This window comes from Pteropus medius, unplaced genomic scaffold (assembly GCF_902729225.1).
Source record: "Pteropus medius unplaced genomic scaffold, Ma_sr-lr_union100, whole genome shotgun sequence".
Taxonomy (NCBI): Eukaryota; Metazoa; Chordata; class Mammalia; order Chiroptera; family Pteropodidae; genus Pteropus; species Pteropus medius.
In genome coordinates this window covers 39795008-39810494 of record NW_024354875.1, presented here as the reverse complement: position 1 = coordinate 39810494, position 15487 = coordinate 39795008, and the positions used below count along the sequence as shown (strand labels likewise).

Genomic DNA, 15487 nt, shown 5'->3' with positions numbered 1-15487 from the left:
GATACAAATATTATGAAAACCAGAATCTCTTAGCCACAGTATAAAAGCGCAAATAAAATGTGTTTAATCAGAACCACTTCAAATCTGTATTTACAAAAGACAATGACTAAAACAGTCTTTGCACTTTCTCAGTCCAATGCAATATGTCAGTTTCATTAAATCTCATAATTCTTCACCAGTCAAAAAACAAACTAGCCAAAAAATTATTTACAAACTAAAAATGTGTGCCAATGTATTTGGGGAGTACAGATATTACTGGAGTAAAGCAAGAAAGTGTCCACCATTACGGATGTTAAAATCTTGAAAGGCACAAAACAAATACTGTTACGTAGAATATGAAGAGGAAAAATAACTTAATTCATTAATAAGAATAGAATAAATTTTGAAAAATGAGAGACCAGTATGGGCTAGAAGAAGACAAAACAAATTCTCAGAAAATGGCAGATTTTAACATAGTAGGTTACAGAAAAAGAAGGATGATTTCAGATGACAATGAGAATAAAAAATTGCAGCAAGAACCACCTGGATGAGAGGGGAGCTGAAAGGAATCTCACTGATAAGATAGTTCCTGCTAGGGGATGGAAGAACAGAAAGAGTGAAGTCAAATGGAAAGTGTTTACTGTGAGCTCTTTCAGGGAGAGGATTGGGTCTCATTTATCAATGTATCCTATTATAAAGTAAGTGCTCAATAAATGTCCGAATGCATGAAACAATGACAGAGCAAGAAAGCATGAATGAGAGACATAAAAAGGAACAGAAAAAAAAAAACAAAGGACTACAGACTAGCACTGAAAATGACAAAATGCCTTTAACAATGTACCAAAGGAATAAACGTATGGACAAATAAATTAGTTCTAAAGTCTGCCACACTACAGAGAGGTTGGAGGGTTAGGAGTGAGAAAACTCTAAGGATGGATGGTAACACTGCTTTTATGAGCACAATTTCCAAAAAGTGATACAGGCTGAAGACAAGCTACTTGAAATTAAGGAATGCTCACTGGCAGCCTAAGCAGATTGACTACAAGTCTAAAGTGTGGGGCAACACATCCATTTGACACGTATCTATTGAGTGCTGACTTCGTGTCAGCCATTATATCAAGTGATCACTAAACGAAGTTATAATAAGAACACAGTCAAGCTGTGTATTTACCAAAATTCATGTTTAAAGCATGTCAGATGAACTGTAATGAAGATGCTAAATGGCATGAATCAAGCCTAGGAACTTCAATAAACAAAGAACAACTCTTTAAACACAAAGCAATCTATGTTTACACGTGGACATTTAACTCTGTTGAATTTGCTGTGAGCAAATGTTCATTTATTCTATTAAGTAATTTTTTAACTTTTTTTTTTTTTAATACCTAAACAGTTTCAGGCCACTAATTACATACATCACAGGCCACCGAGGCAAATTCCAGGAGAGTACCTTCCCTCCACTATAACATATACACTCTCCACAGAAAAGGGGTATCTTGTTTAATCTGACAAAAGCTTAGATATTGAATGAGTGTATTAAACATTTGCCTGAAAGAACTTTCTTTCAATGCTCTCCTTTAAACAAAAATTCTACTGTATTAACACATTATAAATAATGAAAGCTTTCTTTTCAGACGTTTCACATATCGTGAAATGCCCAACAGACATTATTGTTTTCATGCACCCATGAGTGCAATAAGAAATCTTCTGCCAAACATGCTTAATCCTTACCTGCAAAACTGTTCAACTCAAGCTTAAAACTTGCCTTACTGAATGATGACTTTGTTAATTAATAGGGTCAGGGGCCCAGAATTTACTAGGAAAGCAGAATCTAGTTGATACAATATGCTTTAAAAAAAAATTGGAATTCAGTACTAAGTGTATTTAAGTAAAAACGTTATGGATTTGAAATGAATGGAATCAAGACTAATCTGAATTTTAAATATTTTGTAAACAAAGTTTAACAGAATATCATTATAATTGAGCTAAGATGATACTAACACAAATTCATTATAAATGGCATTGGACTAATTTATCAATTAATATATGCTTCTAAAGTGGTTCAAAATAGTTTATTTTCTTAAGTACATCAATACTCCTCTTTCCTCTTGTTTGATCTATATATTTTGTTTGGTAAGTCATTTTTCTGTAGACTGTACAAGGGTAACTGTTAAGCCCAACTTCCTCCAAACTATGCCAAATTCTGAATTAGGGAGTTTCTAATAATGAGTTTAGTAACAAATTCTGAAAAATTCTTAAAATATCTGCCTTGCATGTCAGTTTAAACATTTTCAAATTATAAAATCTTCTAAATCTAATGGGAGATTCTTCTAAATGTTAAATAATTCTCTAGGACCAAGAGAACAGCTGACTTCCTATATGCTATGTTCAGCCGGTCCAAAAATCAATGCTCTGGTCTAGGATATTTACTCCTAGGAAATTACATACAGCACACATCAGACCATCCATTAATGACTTTAAAAATGAGGACTCAAGAGTGCATTCAGGGAGTATTTGTGCCAAATGAGTAACATACAGTCGCCTTTTTATCCAAAGCAAGCTAAAGAAAACAAAAATATTATATTTCAGAGGGAGGGTGGGAAGTACCTTAAAATTTACTTCTTTGGTTAACAAATATAGCATGAAGAAAAACAATTTCACTCAAAAATTGATCTTTGACATGAAGCAGGCAAATTAAGAATGGATTATAATCAGTCAGACCTAGCTGAGCAATATGCATGTACAGAGCTTGGTAAACATTTGCCAGCTAACCAAATTACAAAAATAATTACATCGGCAGGATAAATAAATTTAAACTTTAAATTGGTAATTCATGTTATTAAAAAAAATTACATACATGCAGTCTATTCTCCTATAATGCTTGTTTTGAAAATATGAACTTATCTCAAGGTGACTGAAATATTAGGAAACAACTTGGTCTCCCTTTTTAAATAATATATACAATATTCCTTATTACCTGATCCTAGTGCCAAAAACAGTGACTTAACTATTTTTCTCAATTAACTTTTGACCTTTAATTACTAATCTTCCTAATTTTTTGCAGTCCTTTTGGTAACCTAGAACTGTGGTTAAACACTTCGGGTTTGCACATTGCTATCCTCTAGGGTAAACTTTTTCATTCTGATTTCTATCTTTGAGTAACTCATATAATTTTCGTATTTCTCCACCCACTAAACCAAAAAGGTCAAACTATTTGTACTAATTAAAGTCACAACATCATTTTCTCATGTCAATTGATATTATAAAATGACATTATAAAATCCTGGAAAAGATCTAAATTGTAATTCCTCATTACAATCTAAATTGTAATTCCTCATTTTACAAATGTGGAAATGGAGATCTAAAGAGTTTGTCACATGTTTTTTTTGAACCCTACAAACACCTTCTTCAGAAAAGTGAATATACAGAATTGCAATTATTTCTGCAGTATGAAATTTACAGAATTGCCATTACAAACAAGACAAAAAATATCTTAATAGACACCAGCCGGATCAATGGAAGAGTTCATTTTAAAACTCTCTGCAAATTACTGAATACAATGAATAAGAGGAATATCTTATAATTAATGTTCAAATAAAACCTCCTCCAACACATACTGTCAAATAAATTATTAAGCATGGACTTTACTCACCTCCCGTATAACTTGCTGCAATTCATCTTGCTCCGCATTTTTATGCATTTCCTCAGCAACTGTCATTAATGGAATTTTTCCACATCCTTCTTCCACTTCAGATTTAGGTCCCACAGCCTCTGATGCTTCTTCAGCTGCTCCGACTTCCTCAGAACTTTCCACTTCTGGAGGAGTCTGCACAGAGCCTGTTCTAGAAGGAGCAGTTGGCGTCAAGGCCACTGATGCTCGGAATACTTTTTTGCTTGGTAACCGATGGGTCTTGGGTTTGCCTGCTGAGTCACTAGGAACTCCAGTTCTTTTGTTAGCATGAGAGGGACCAGAACACACAGATGATGACTCTGATGTTGCTTGAGAGAAAACAGATTCTGAGCTTTCTCCAGGAGGAATTTCAAATCCCATTTCTCCAAGTCCCAGGCCCAATTCGGACTTTAGATATGACTGTTCCCTCATCAGTTCAGTGACCTGAAGATCAGAAAATCGTAATTCATCGCTCTTGAAATTAAGATTGGTAGTTAAAAGAAATTAAAATACTAGCTGTGATTACTGCCAAAAATCACTTAACTTGTAAACACATGACTCTAATTCATTCATTAACTACTCAATGTCATTTGCGAAAACTGGAAAGATAACTTAAATTCATAGTGAGATAAAGCCATAAAATTTGTAACTAGAATATCTGGTTACCACACAGGTGTCCAAATTACTTGTAAGGAAAAAGTAACTAGTGAAAAACAAAATAGCTACTTATAATGCTTTTGCCCCAAATGAACCAATTTGTTTAAAATATAACAAAAATCAGACTTGTTCAAAAAGTAGTCATCTTCCAGGTCCAACTACCTGAAGGACCTGGAATCAAACTAAAAGAACACTTCCCTTGAAGTATAAGTTAAATATTTTTTATGACGCATTATCTCCTTTAGGCCGTAAAGCTAAATCGCTATTGTAATTAACAGACCTAAGATGGCAATGGACTTTCAGAAGTGTCAAACATAGTTGCAATCAATTTAACTAACTTATCAAATACTGTATTTAAAAAAAAAAATTCATCTACACTAGGAAAATTGTGTTTATGAAATGTATCATTCCCTTCCCCAGTGATTTAAAAGGAGTAGGCTTACTGGTTCCATTACATTCAATGGACAAGGGTATGACAAGTTATCAGCACTTCTACTGCCACACATTCCCTGAAAAAGAACAAAATACATATATACGAATATATTTTTTCAAATTGCAACTGTTTTATAATAAAATGAATTAGCTAATTATGTCCCTAAAGCACTCCTTTATGTCACAAAGATCACCCTCAACCGTCACGGGAGCCTATAAAATGTAGTATTGTGACTGAAGTTGCATAGATGTTCTGATTCTCTGTCGTTACCAACACATATTTCTCAGAATAATAGATAAAAACCTTTTATGGAAAAAGATATTCACCAATGATATAGAACATTCCTACTCCATGCTACTCATACATATGTGTACACGCACACATTCTTATTCCACTAATTCTACTCCATATACGTACATGTGTGTGTATTCATCCATTTATTCTTAACAAAATCAAATATGTTGTTCAGGTTACAAAGAAAAATTCACTACTTTAACATTTCAAAATAATATCTTCTACAACTGCAAAGATATCAGCAAAAAAAATCAACGAAGTTCAGATTTCATGGAAAGGAACATAAGCAGTACAAAAAGTGGTACGCATAAAGAGAAACGGTGTTTTTATTCTCTTTGTTGTATATGAGTTTTATGTCTTTACAACAATCTCAATTGATCCTTTAAAAAACATAAAGGATAGAAAAGAATCCAAAATAAAGAAAAAGTTTAAAGAAAACACTTATTTAAAGTAAGGAAGGGGGAAAAAGCTGAGTGAAATATATATTTATGTTCTTTGTAGTTACATGCAGTGATTAAAATCTAAATTAGCCATACATTAACCCACTACCATTTTTCCTTTAAAATCCTTAAACTTTTAATTGCTCCTTATTAACTCTATTAAAAATTAGAATTAGAATTTTCCAAAGCATTTCTAAATATACTAAGTATTTAAGAAAATAATTGCCACTTATATTCAACTGATTTGGGGGAAAGGAATCTTAAACATATGCATGCCTCTAATGCTGTTAAAATAAGTGTTTTTAAATTAAAGCATCTCTCCTGAGTTATATGGAACAGTATGAATAAATCCTTACTGAAAACCACTGACAACCCCCAAGGTACCATACCACAAGTGCTGAGGGGCGGAAGGGAGAAGTTATACGCATGGCACGAAGCTGTTCCTCCAAGCCCAGCAGACGCTCCTCCAGCTGCAGTTCCAGGTCTTCAAGTTCCATTCGGACTGAATTTCTCAAACTCTGGAGCTGATCAACTTCATACCTATTGGTATGGTGAGAGACACAAAGTTTGAAAAAAGCAGTCTGGGAAATTCATATTCACTATTCTTCCACCAGGTATAAAAGGTATTGAAATGCCAAGTTCTAAAAACTGGCACAACAGCAAATGCAATTGATGTAACCACCAGGACAATTCGTCTTTTTTCCTCTAGGCTTTCTCGACAAATATCTCAGACACTGAAAAACAGACTATAGTCCCTATCTTCCTTAATACACTGAAAGCAGAGGAGTTTAGTAAATCACTATGCTTAATTTTTTTTACACTTGTTCATAAAATAAAGGGTACACGGCAGCAAAAATAAAATCTAGCTTAAAAAAAAGTTGACAATGCTTTTTAGAAAAAATATTTTGAGTTACATTAAGATAAAATGAACTTTTACCGTTCCTCCTCAGTCATATGATGGTAAACCATGGTTTGCTGACGCAGCATTGCCAATTCTAAATCCATCATCTGTGTTCTAAACAAATTCAGGCTCCTTCTCATTACTTGGAGCTCCTGAAAAGTATTCTAAAATAGAAAATAACAAAATTATACTTCTAAATCAGATAATTTTGTAAAACAAAAATTTAAGCAAGAACTTACTTCATAAAGAGGTAGAACAGATGATTTCTGAGTACTATATGGAGCAGCAGCAAGATCAAGTCCTCTCATAGGGTACTTCAAAAAAGTGAAAGTATGGTTACAATTAGTTAAAGTGACTACTTCCAAATTACTTAAGGTATTAACAAAGGTGGCATCTGAAATCTTCATATTTTTCTTTGAGGACCCCCAAATAAACAAAAACAAAACTTCATATTGTAAGCAGGAACCAAATAAATCAGTCCCTAATGCTATCTATTACTCCTGTTTCAGGTAAAAGTCAGTCTATTTGGAATGAGGCTGAGGCAAAGGAACATGTATAGTTCATCTGTGTCTTATAAGACTTCCCTCTTGCCTTGAGAAAGTAGAAAAACAAACACAGAACTCAAAAATGTAGAACTAATAGCAAATGTCATTCTGAGATAACAAACTGTTGACTTGAAAGGAGAGATTAGCAATCATCACACTCATTCTTAGATATGCGAGCATCCACTATGTTATTCTTTTAGGCAGTGAAGAAAAAAAAGATAAAAGATAAAATGGATTCTCAGCCTTCATGCATTCTCACGGTGTAAGAAAAAAATGAGAAGTTAAAAAATTATAATAGGGTGGAGGGGAATGCTACAATGGAAACAAACAAAAATCCAGATTAGGGGAGTATGCGGTCCCAACAGCGGTGACACCTGAGCTAAGCCTTAACGGTAAATAGTATTTGGTGAGGTAAAGAAAGGCAGGGCGGGGCACTGTAAGTTTAAAAAAAAAAAAGAAAGTAGTATGTGTAGAAAAAGGTACCAGGAACACATAACTACTCCGAGGCCTGCATGCTGTCCAATATGGCTGAAGCACACAGGTTAAGGAAGGAGTCTGGAGAGAGAGGCAAAGGCCAGATCACAAAGAGCATCTAACTACTGAGGTGAGACAGGAAATTAATTAGCTGAGTTAGTGATGGGACATCTAAGAGGAGAAGACCACACCTAGGACTGGTCTTAGAAAAAAAGAAGTGCACCATGGGGGTGCAGGGAGACAGGGTCCTGAGAATTCTCAGCTTCGCATAATTACAGCTGAAAGGTTAAATGTCTCATTCACAGAACTATATTTTGTAAAGAGGAAAAAGAAACATCCACATTCCAGATAGACTGAAAATCATTAGGAGACATCCATCGTGAGGATAAAATCTGTATTTTAAAAAAGGTATATTTCACTACATAACTTGAAAAGTTACAACTTTAATTTTTACTTTCAAAGTGGCTTCCTGTGTCATCATGATGAGATCTATTATATACATTCTAGGCCTCCTGGCTCCTAGCTGAACACTCTGACCACTGGATTACACTGTTATTTTCATTTCCTTAACTGTCTAAATATAAGTAGTTCAGAGAGATTTAGAAAGGAAATGTAAAATATGAAACGCAAATCTAAACACAATTTACTTATTTTCAAAGTTCTTGGAAATTATTACTAGCTCACTAATAGATCTGAGCAACAACTTTAAAAGTGACATGACACACAGACCATTTTTATTCAAATTTACACTTTACCTGTTTTTTTTCTTTGGGGGGGTACTTCCAGTCTTTGAGCCCAGTGGAAACAGACTAATTCTATGCCAGAAGACCAGCATCAGGAGTCAGTAGGTGAAGGGGAAACTTAATCAGAGAACTACGAGCAGAACCAGGAGAACACACGGCGACACAGAAGCCAAGGAGAGGAAAACGTAGAAAGGGAGAGGTGGTGAACACTGTCGAATGGCAAAGAAAAGGAGAGAAAGTACTTGAAAGGAAGATTTTTTAATAATAGAGACAACCTAAGACAAAGACAATGGAGGAGAGGCTAAAGGAGAGAATAGATACCTAATGGGCAAATCTCTTCTCTAGAAGAGAGATTACAAGCAGAGAAATTGACCTTGTTCAGGATTAGTTACAGCCTTTCCCCTGAGATAGGACGGAAGAATATAGAAGGGTAGGTATAAGTAAGTTTAGACACGTTAAGAAAATGAAACTGTGATCGTTCATACCTGATGGGTCTTAGCTTCTCAGTAAATTAAGAGGTACTCAGATCAATAAAAGAAAAGTTAAGAAAGATATACTTTTTCTCATACCTGTGAAAGATTCTGCAGTGAATTTCTAATATCGTGCAATACTCTTCGCAACTGCATTTCGATGGCGGAAGGAGGGTTCACAGAGCACGCTCGATAAGGGTAGGCAGCATGTCTACGTGAGAGAGAACACCCGAAAGGGGTAGCGAAGGCACTACAGGTGGCACTGGATATGTTGGGAACACTGTGAGTGCTCAGAGTTCTCATGTGCTCACACAGGGGCCTTTCCTGCCACTCAGAGTGGAGAGAGTGAAGGGAGCAGGTGGACTGAGATATGGGTGCTGGGGCATACAGTGAACAGGTAGGAGTCCTTTGATGATGACATTCCTCCAACTGGTTCACTTCTCTCTGAGAGGCTTCTTCTTTCTTCACAGATGATGGAGAGATGAAAATAGTGGATTTAACTAAAGACTGACCATCATGCTCAATCATCTCTTTTTCTAATTTCTGTTCCTCTTCAGGTGTGTATTTATAGGTGAAGGAAGGTGGACTACATCTCGTCTCTTTTCCTGGGGACAATCGAACATTGACAGAGGACACAACCCTTACTGGGCTCAATAAGGTGGTTGGTAAAGACTGAGACCTTCTTAGGGGATAGCCAGCTTTTGCAAGTAAGTACCTTTGTTTTAACAGATCTTTCGATTTTATTAAGCTACGCCCTACTCTTTGATTAGACAGACCGCAAATCTTCATTTGAGCTCTTTGCAAAGCTGTATTAACTCTGTCCACAGAAGAGGGAGGTGCACTTATATTTTCAGAGCCTTTCTCACTGCATTTAGCTTCAATAGAAGCCAATGATTTAAGAATATGGTGTGTGGTATACTGGACAAATTCACAGTCAATGCTTTTATCCACATCACTTTCAGCACTTGTTTCCCTCAGCAGTTCCACTGGCTGTGCTGGGGATGAATCCTCTTTCATTTCAGTAATTTCAGTAGCATGATCCCCTGCACTACAGGTGGACTGTTTAATTCCTGTATTCTCAACAGTCTCGCACTGTAGGAAATCTTGGCTATCTGATCTTTTTTGGTCAGCAACTGTTGCTGCCTTCTCTTTTCCTTTCTGAAGAGGAATGAGAGACTCCTCCTCTGATTCATTAAAATAAGGCTGGTCTTGTGCTGTTGATGTGACAAGGTCTTCACCAAGTGACGTAACTGTTGTCTCACTGTCACAACTATCAGCACTACTCCCCATGGCTTGCAAGGATTCGTGAACCTGTGAGAGGTGGAAGGATGGAGAATTCAAATTCAAATACATATCATTAACAAAATACCAACTGATATGATGCTTCTATACTTTTAGGGTCTCATATGTCACTTGTGGTCCTGGTGCTGTTCAAAATTGCTTTTATAACATTATTCCAGACCCTTACTATTTTCCTTAAATCCCCTTTTCAACACATACTTCCTTCACTTCCAACACATGACACTGACTCAGAGAAAATGGACAAAAATTTCTTAACGTTTTTCCCCTTCACCTACAAACTTCCCTATATCTCTCCCCATCATTCCCTCCACTCCCTTCTGAAAGGAAAATGTGTCTTTTTTCAAAGCTAATCCTGCTAATTATATCCTCTCTAGGACTAGGGTATTTCCCCAGTTTCATCTCAAAGATTTCTGCATCCAACTCTCTTGCAGCCCCTTCCCTAACAACTTCTCTAAGTCACTGGCATATGGAAAAGACAGAAAGACCTATCACCCTTATTATCCTTATTTGAAAAAACAGTCAACATTCATATCTTCTTTTATCACCGTTTATTCTCCAATCATGCTTTTGTCTCATTTATTCCATCAAAACTATTCACTCAACTACTCAATTTCCAAATAACCAAATTCTCATCTCTGCACTCCGATGGCCAGTTTTCCTTTTAAAAGTTCCTCCTCCATCTTCCAATTTTTCTGCCCACCAGATTATTCTTTCTGAGTCTCCTTAGACACTTCTTGTATATGATTACCCTTTAAATACTATGTTTCTAAAGGTTATTTTGGGGTTCTCTTTTTTCTCTTACACCATTTTTCTTTAAAATTTGTGTATAGGTGTTTTAAACACTTTTCATATACATTCTGTGCACTACACACATAGACTATAAATTCGTTGAGAACAAAAAGATGCCTATCTTCTGGATTATCTAACATATTCTAGCATAAAAGTCATATAATATTCACCAAGCTATGGATCCATACTTAATATTAGTTATTAAACTTATTGTAAAATACTAAAACACAATGATGACAAAAAATAAGAAAAACAATAGACAGAATAGGTTTATGATTAAAATAACCTCTGTTTACTGGTGGTCCAAAAATAAAGAAGCTTTTTTTGTTTTTAAATATTCAGAGAGAGACGAAGAATTAGTGAAACCTAAAATTTATAGTCAAATGCTCAGATTACATCTGCATCCCAAAAAGTTTTATTCTTAATGTCATTTGAAAAATGAAGACAACACAGATTGTCTTGAAATATGTAACTACTAAAAAAAAAACCAAACACCCAAATTTGAAGACATCTATCATAGTGCCTACTACAATAGGAAATTTTACCTGAAGGGAGACAGAGTCAGCTGAATCTTCAGCAAAACCACTGCTATCAGAATGCTGACTTGCAGTACGTAATAGATGATCTAACAAAAGAAACGTAGTTATATGAAACGTAGTTATATGAAACTGCTAAATATGACTTCAGTGAAAACAATGTTATTACAGATAAGTGATTCCCAACAATGATTCTTTGAAAAGTACACGCCACTTATGCAAAATTGTGGTTTCAAAGCACAGTAGATAGCTCCAATTCAAACAAAAACTGAATCAGATCAGAAATTCTCAATGTTCAGTTGCTAATTAAGCTCCAATGATAACGTATTTTGATAAATCCAATGAATGTCTTATCCTTAGAGGAAAACTGTTTGAAATAAAAGTCCCAAAGTAAACCATTTCCATCATGTAACTATGTAAAGGTATTTAGTAGTAGGTGTAGTTAGAAATTTCAATATAGTGTATAAAAACTTCTAGTATCTTGCTAATAAAAAAACAGAAATAGAAATAAGACCAACAAATCAAATAACTTGAATGCAAGGGTACCTAATGTCTCTGATGTTTTAAATGATGCAATCATTTATAAGTTATGGAACAATTTTTTTCATAACAATTGCATAAAATTCTGTTAAATAGTTTTAACTAGTACATAATACTGTTAATTAAAAACCTGTTTAGTTTTTGGCCTGAAAACTCTAATTCCCAGTTAATATAACGCCCCCAAAATTGTTTTTCAGTATGTAAGCAGGCCAACTAAGCACACCAAGAGTAATCACAGGTCCATTCACTCCACAAGGACAACAGAAGAGATGTTACAACTCTTCCATTTACTAAGGGAGACACTTCATGAAATAGTCAAGTTCTGCAGAACTTCAAAAGCAACAGGCTAAATAAAGTGTGCTCACCAAATCCACATTCATCTAAGATTTAAATGATAGAAATAAAAAACTTCAAAATGTTCAAATAAAATCCAAAATCAATTTAAAGTTCACCTGACTTTGAAAAATATCCCACTGTAGCCTCAGTTTCTACCTAGAGTATCATGGAATGGAGTAATTTTTTTCTTATTAAAAATTAAGAATAATTCTGTAATAGTGTTTGGAAATTAACAAAACTACATAAAGAAATATAAGGAATTGATCCATATATCTGATAATCTAGGGAAACTGGAATAATTGTGATACTGGATTGGATAAGCTGTTAGTTACCACAGGTACTAATTACACATATGAAGAAAATGATTAACATCTTATGTTATAGCAATTATCACTGTAATTATGTGTTTGCATTTTTTTTTCAACTACATAGAGAGCATTCTGAAAGCAAAAAATCTTATTTATTCTTCTTTGTATTCCAGTATCTAGCACAAGCTAACAATAAAAAATGTTTGCTGAGTGAATCAATTATAACTACCTCCTTAACGCAACAACAGAATGAAGCAGTCACTTAAAGGATTTAGAAAAGAAATTGCCTATCTGGTTGAGCAAAGGGCAAGCTGCCAGACAGCCCAGGGAAGCCTGAGTGACTAGCTCTGCTCAGGTTCTCCCTGCTAAGATCTATTTTATCTGCAATGGAGTACAGTCTGTGCCGAGTTCACCTCTCCATGGGTTGCCAAGTCTGAGTTCACATGAGGTAGGTCAGAGTGTAGACTGCTTAGGTTTCAGAGCAGTTCTCGGGCAGTGGAAAGAACAAGAAGGCCTGGGTTCAAGTTCTTGCTTTATTACTGTAAACAATAACTTCTCTCTGCAAAATGGAATAATAATTCTCCTACCTATCTCATAGGGTTACTTTGGTAGACTATAAGTGGAATATAGGTGAAATTATTCTGTAAACTATAAATCACAAATCTAGGTTTTTTTAGTCAGACATTTCAGATTCACAAAAAAATACTGTTCTCCACAGAAAAAGAACTAAGAAGAAATAGATCTCTGTCCTAACTGAAGAAGTAAGATATTTCTAATTAAAAACTGGGAAGTTAGAGCAAATTAAAGTGAGAACAAAACAAAACCTGGAAATTTTGTTTGTCCAGTATCATAAAGAAACAAAACAGAACACCTGTATACTAAAGAAAACATTGTCTTTTGTAATAAGGAAAATGCTGCACTGCTTTCAGCATATTTACTGAATGCTAAGTGATATGAGTTAAGTCACTAAACCTCTCTGGGCTTCAGTATGGAAATCCCAAGACTGGATTTGAGATCAAGGTCATTGGAACTTCAAAAGTCCTATTAGTAAAGTATGAAATAGTTTTATACATGCACTATATGCATTTTTACTAAAGTTATGAAATACATTACCTGTGATTCTAATTCTGAAATTATGATGGATCTAAGATACTTGCATATTGCATTATCAAAATTTAATAGGCTACTTTCAAAAAATGACTAAAACACTATGCTGTTCTCTCTCCCGCTCTCTCATGCACCCATAAAACCACAAAATGTTAATTTATAAAAATGTGATTTATAAAAATGCTAACATTTTAACTTATACCACCAGAAATAAAGAGATCCTATACTGATAAAAGAAAGAAATCCAAACATGAACACAAACCACATTCCACCTTTCCTACCACAGAAAGCTTACTCTTGAAAGATCTTAAAAGTAATTATACTGTTTTTATTTAAATATAAGTTTGCCCACATCTTAGTAATGTGGGAAAACTAGCCAAACGTATGGAATTTGAACTTTGAACAAATCAGAGAGCAAATAAGGAACAGGTTTTAGGCAGAATGCTGGAAGTTTTGAGCTATGGATCTATTCAAGAATAAGAAATATTCCATAGGAATAAGAGCAGAATGACCAACATGAAAAAAGGCTCAAAGGTTACAGACACTATTAACCCTTTTGACACAGGGCAAGCTTTTTTTCCACTGTACCGCTTGTTTACCTATCTAAAGCAAAGATTCCTTGATGGCTGTGTACTCTACTTCACAGCTCAGAAACACATACATATATTTATGGACTTCAAGGGGGAGAAAATTAAATAGTAAAGTTCACTTGTGTCTGACCAGAATTGTAGTAACCTGGTAAGTGGAGCTCGTTTCTTACTATCTTATTGCAATTAAAGAAAAGTTATATGCAAATTGTCTCTTATGAAGTCATTTCAGAGATCAGAAAAAGACAAACATGAAATTTCTTATCCTAGGAACATACATATGAATCTTTGCTTAAAAAACAAAACAAAACAGGGTGGTTCAGCATGTGTGAAGTTTTAAAAATAAACACTCCTACCTTCAGTGGTCATTTTAACTTCCTTACTTCCTCTCTCCTTTTCTCTAAATCTCAAAAGCTTTGCAAACATAAAGATTAGACATGCTTTTCTTGTTGTAAATTAAGAGTGAAAGAAATGGATTCAAAGGTTCTTTGGTCAATAATTAATAATTCAAGACAAGAACAATATCTACAGCCACTCACCTTTGATCCATAGTTAATTTAACTAGCTTTAACTGTTGCTAGAATGTCGGTGTTTTTTGCCAGAGGCATATTCATGTATCATACCTAGGAGCCATATTTAAATAATAAAAAACCCAGAGATAATAGTGTGTGCTTCAATCATAACCATGTAAAAAAGTAGGCCTGAATGTATTGCTCTATCATGTCCCATCTAGCCTTTATGTAGAACTGAAAAAATATGTAAACAGAATTGTGTAACAAGTTCATTACAGGATAAGCAAACTAAAATTACTTTATAAGCATAAAAGTCTTTAAAAAGATATGAGAAATTCTATAACTAAACCATAATGAAGCATATCTGTGTTCTTAACATCTTTTTATACTTATATGTAGCACGAATACTAATAGATGAAACCCCTTTTCCACGTCAACTAATGACACTTTGGTTATGTGCTTGAGATCTAGTGGATATTGGTCTACTTACCTCTTTTTGACTTAGTAAGACCAAGCTGGTAAGTGGCTGGAACATGAGGAGCTTCTCCCTCTGTACTTTGAACCTAGAGAAGAATTTAAAGTAAGTAAAACTTAAAGAACCTATGGCAAAGAATACCACCTCTTGATAATCATTTACTAAACAAATCAACCTAATTAAAAGGGTACCAAAGCTTTAAAAAAAAAAAGCAACACCTTATCTCTAAATTATTAGAATGTCCCAAATCTCAATTTTGTGATCTACTGTCCAGTTAACAATGGAGTGCAGTTTGTAGCTAGCAAAGAAAAATGACTGCATGTATAAACCACCTCATTAAAAAAAAGTTGCTATTATATGAAAAATAGATCCATAAGAAAAGTTCTCAAAAT

At 34.6% G+C, this 15487-nt stretch overlaps 1 protein-coding gene across 3 annotated transcripts in view; it reads right to left on the bottom strand.

Annotated features, from left to right (window-relative positions):
* Positions 1–15487, bottom strand: part of ITPRID2 (ITPR interacting domain containing 2) — a 38642-nt gene that overhangs the window by 3308 nt on the left and 19847 nt on the right. The window contains exons 9-16 of one of the 3 annotated variants that reach the window (XM_039855960.1): positions 15111–15183; positions 11240–11319; positions 8703–9914; positions 6611–6685; positions 6408–6535; positions 5860–6010; positions 4747–4812; positions 3622–4090 (exon numbers count right to left, since the gene is read on the bottom strand). In XM_039855960.1, the coding sequence (XP_039711894.1) occupies positions 3622–4090; positions 4747–4812; positions 5860–6010; positions 6408–6535; positions 6611–6685; positions 8703–9914; positions 11240–11319; positions 15111–15183 (2254 nt within the window). The remainder of the gene's footprint in view (positions 1–3621; positions 4091–4746; positions 4813–5859; positions 6011–6407; positions 6536–6610; positions 6686–8702; positions 9915–11239; positions 11320–15110; positions 15184–15487) is intronic. The other 2 variants (XM_039855959.1, XM_039855958.1) reach the window with 2 other exon arrangements.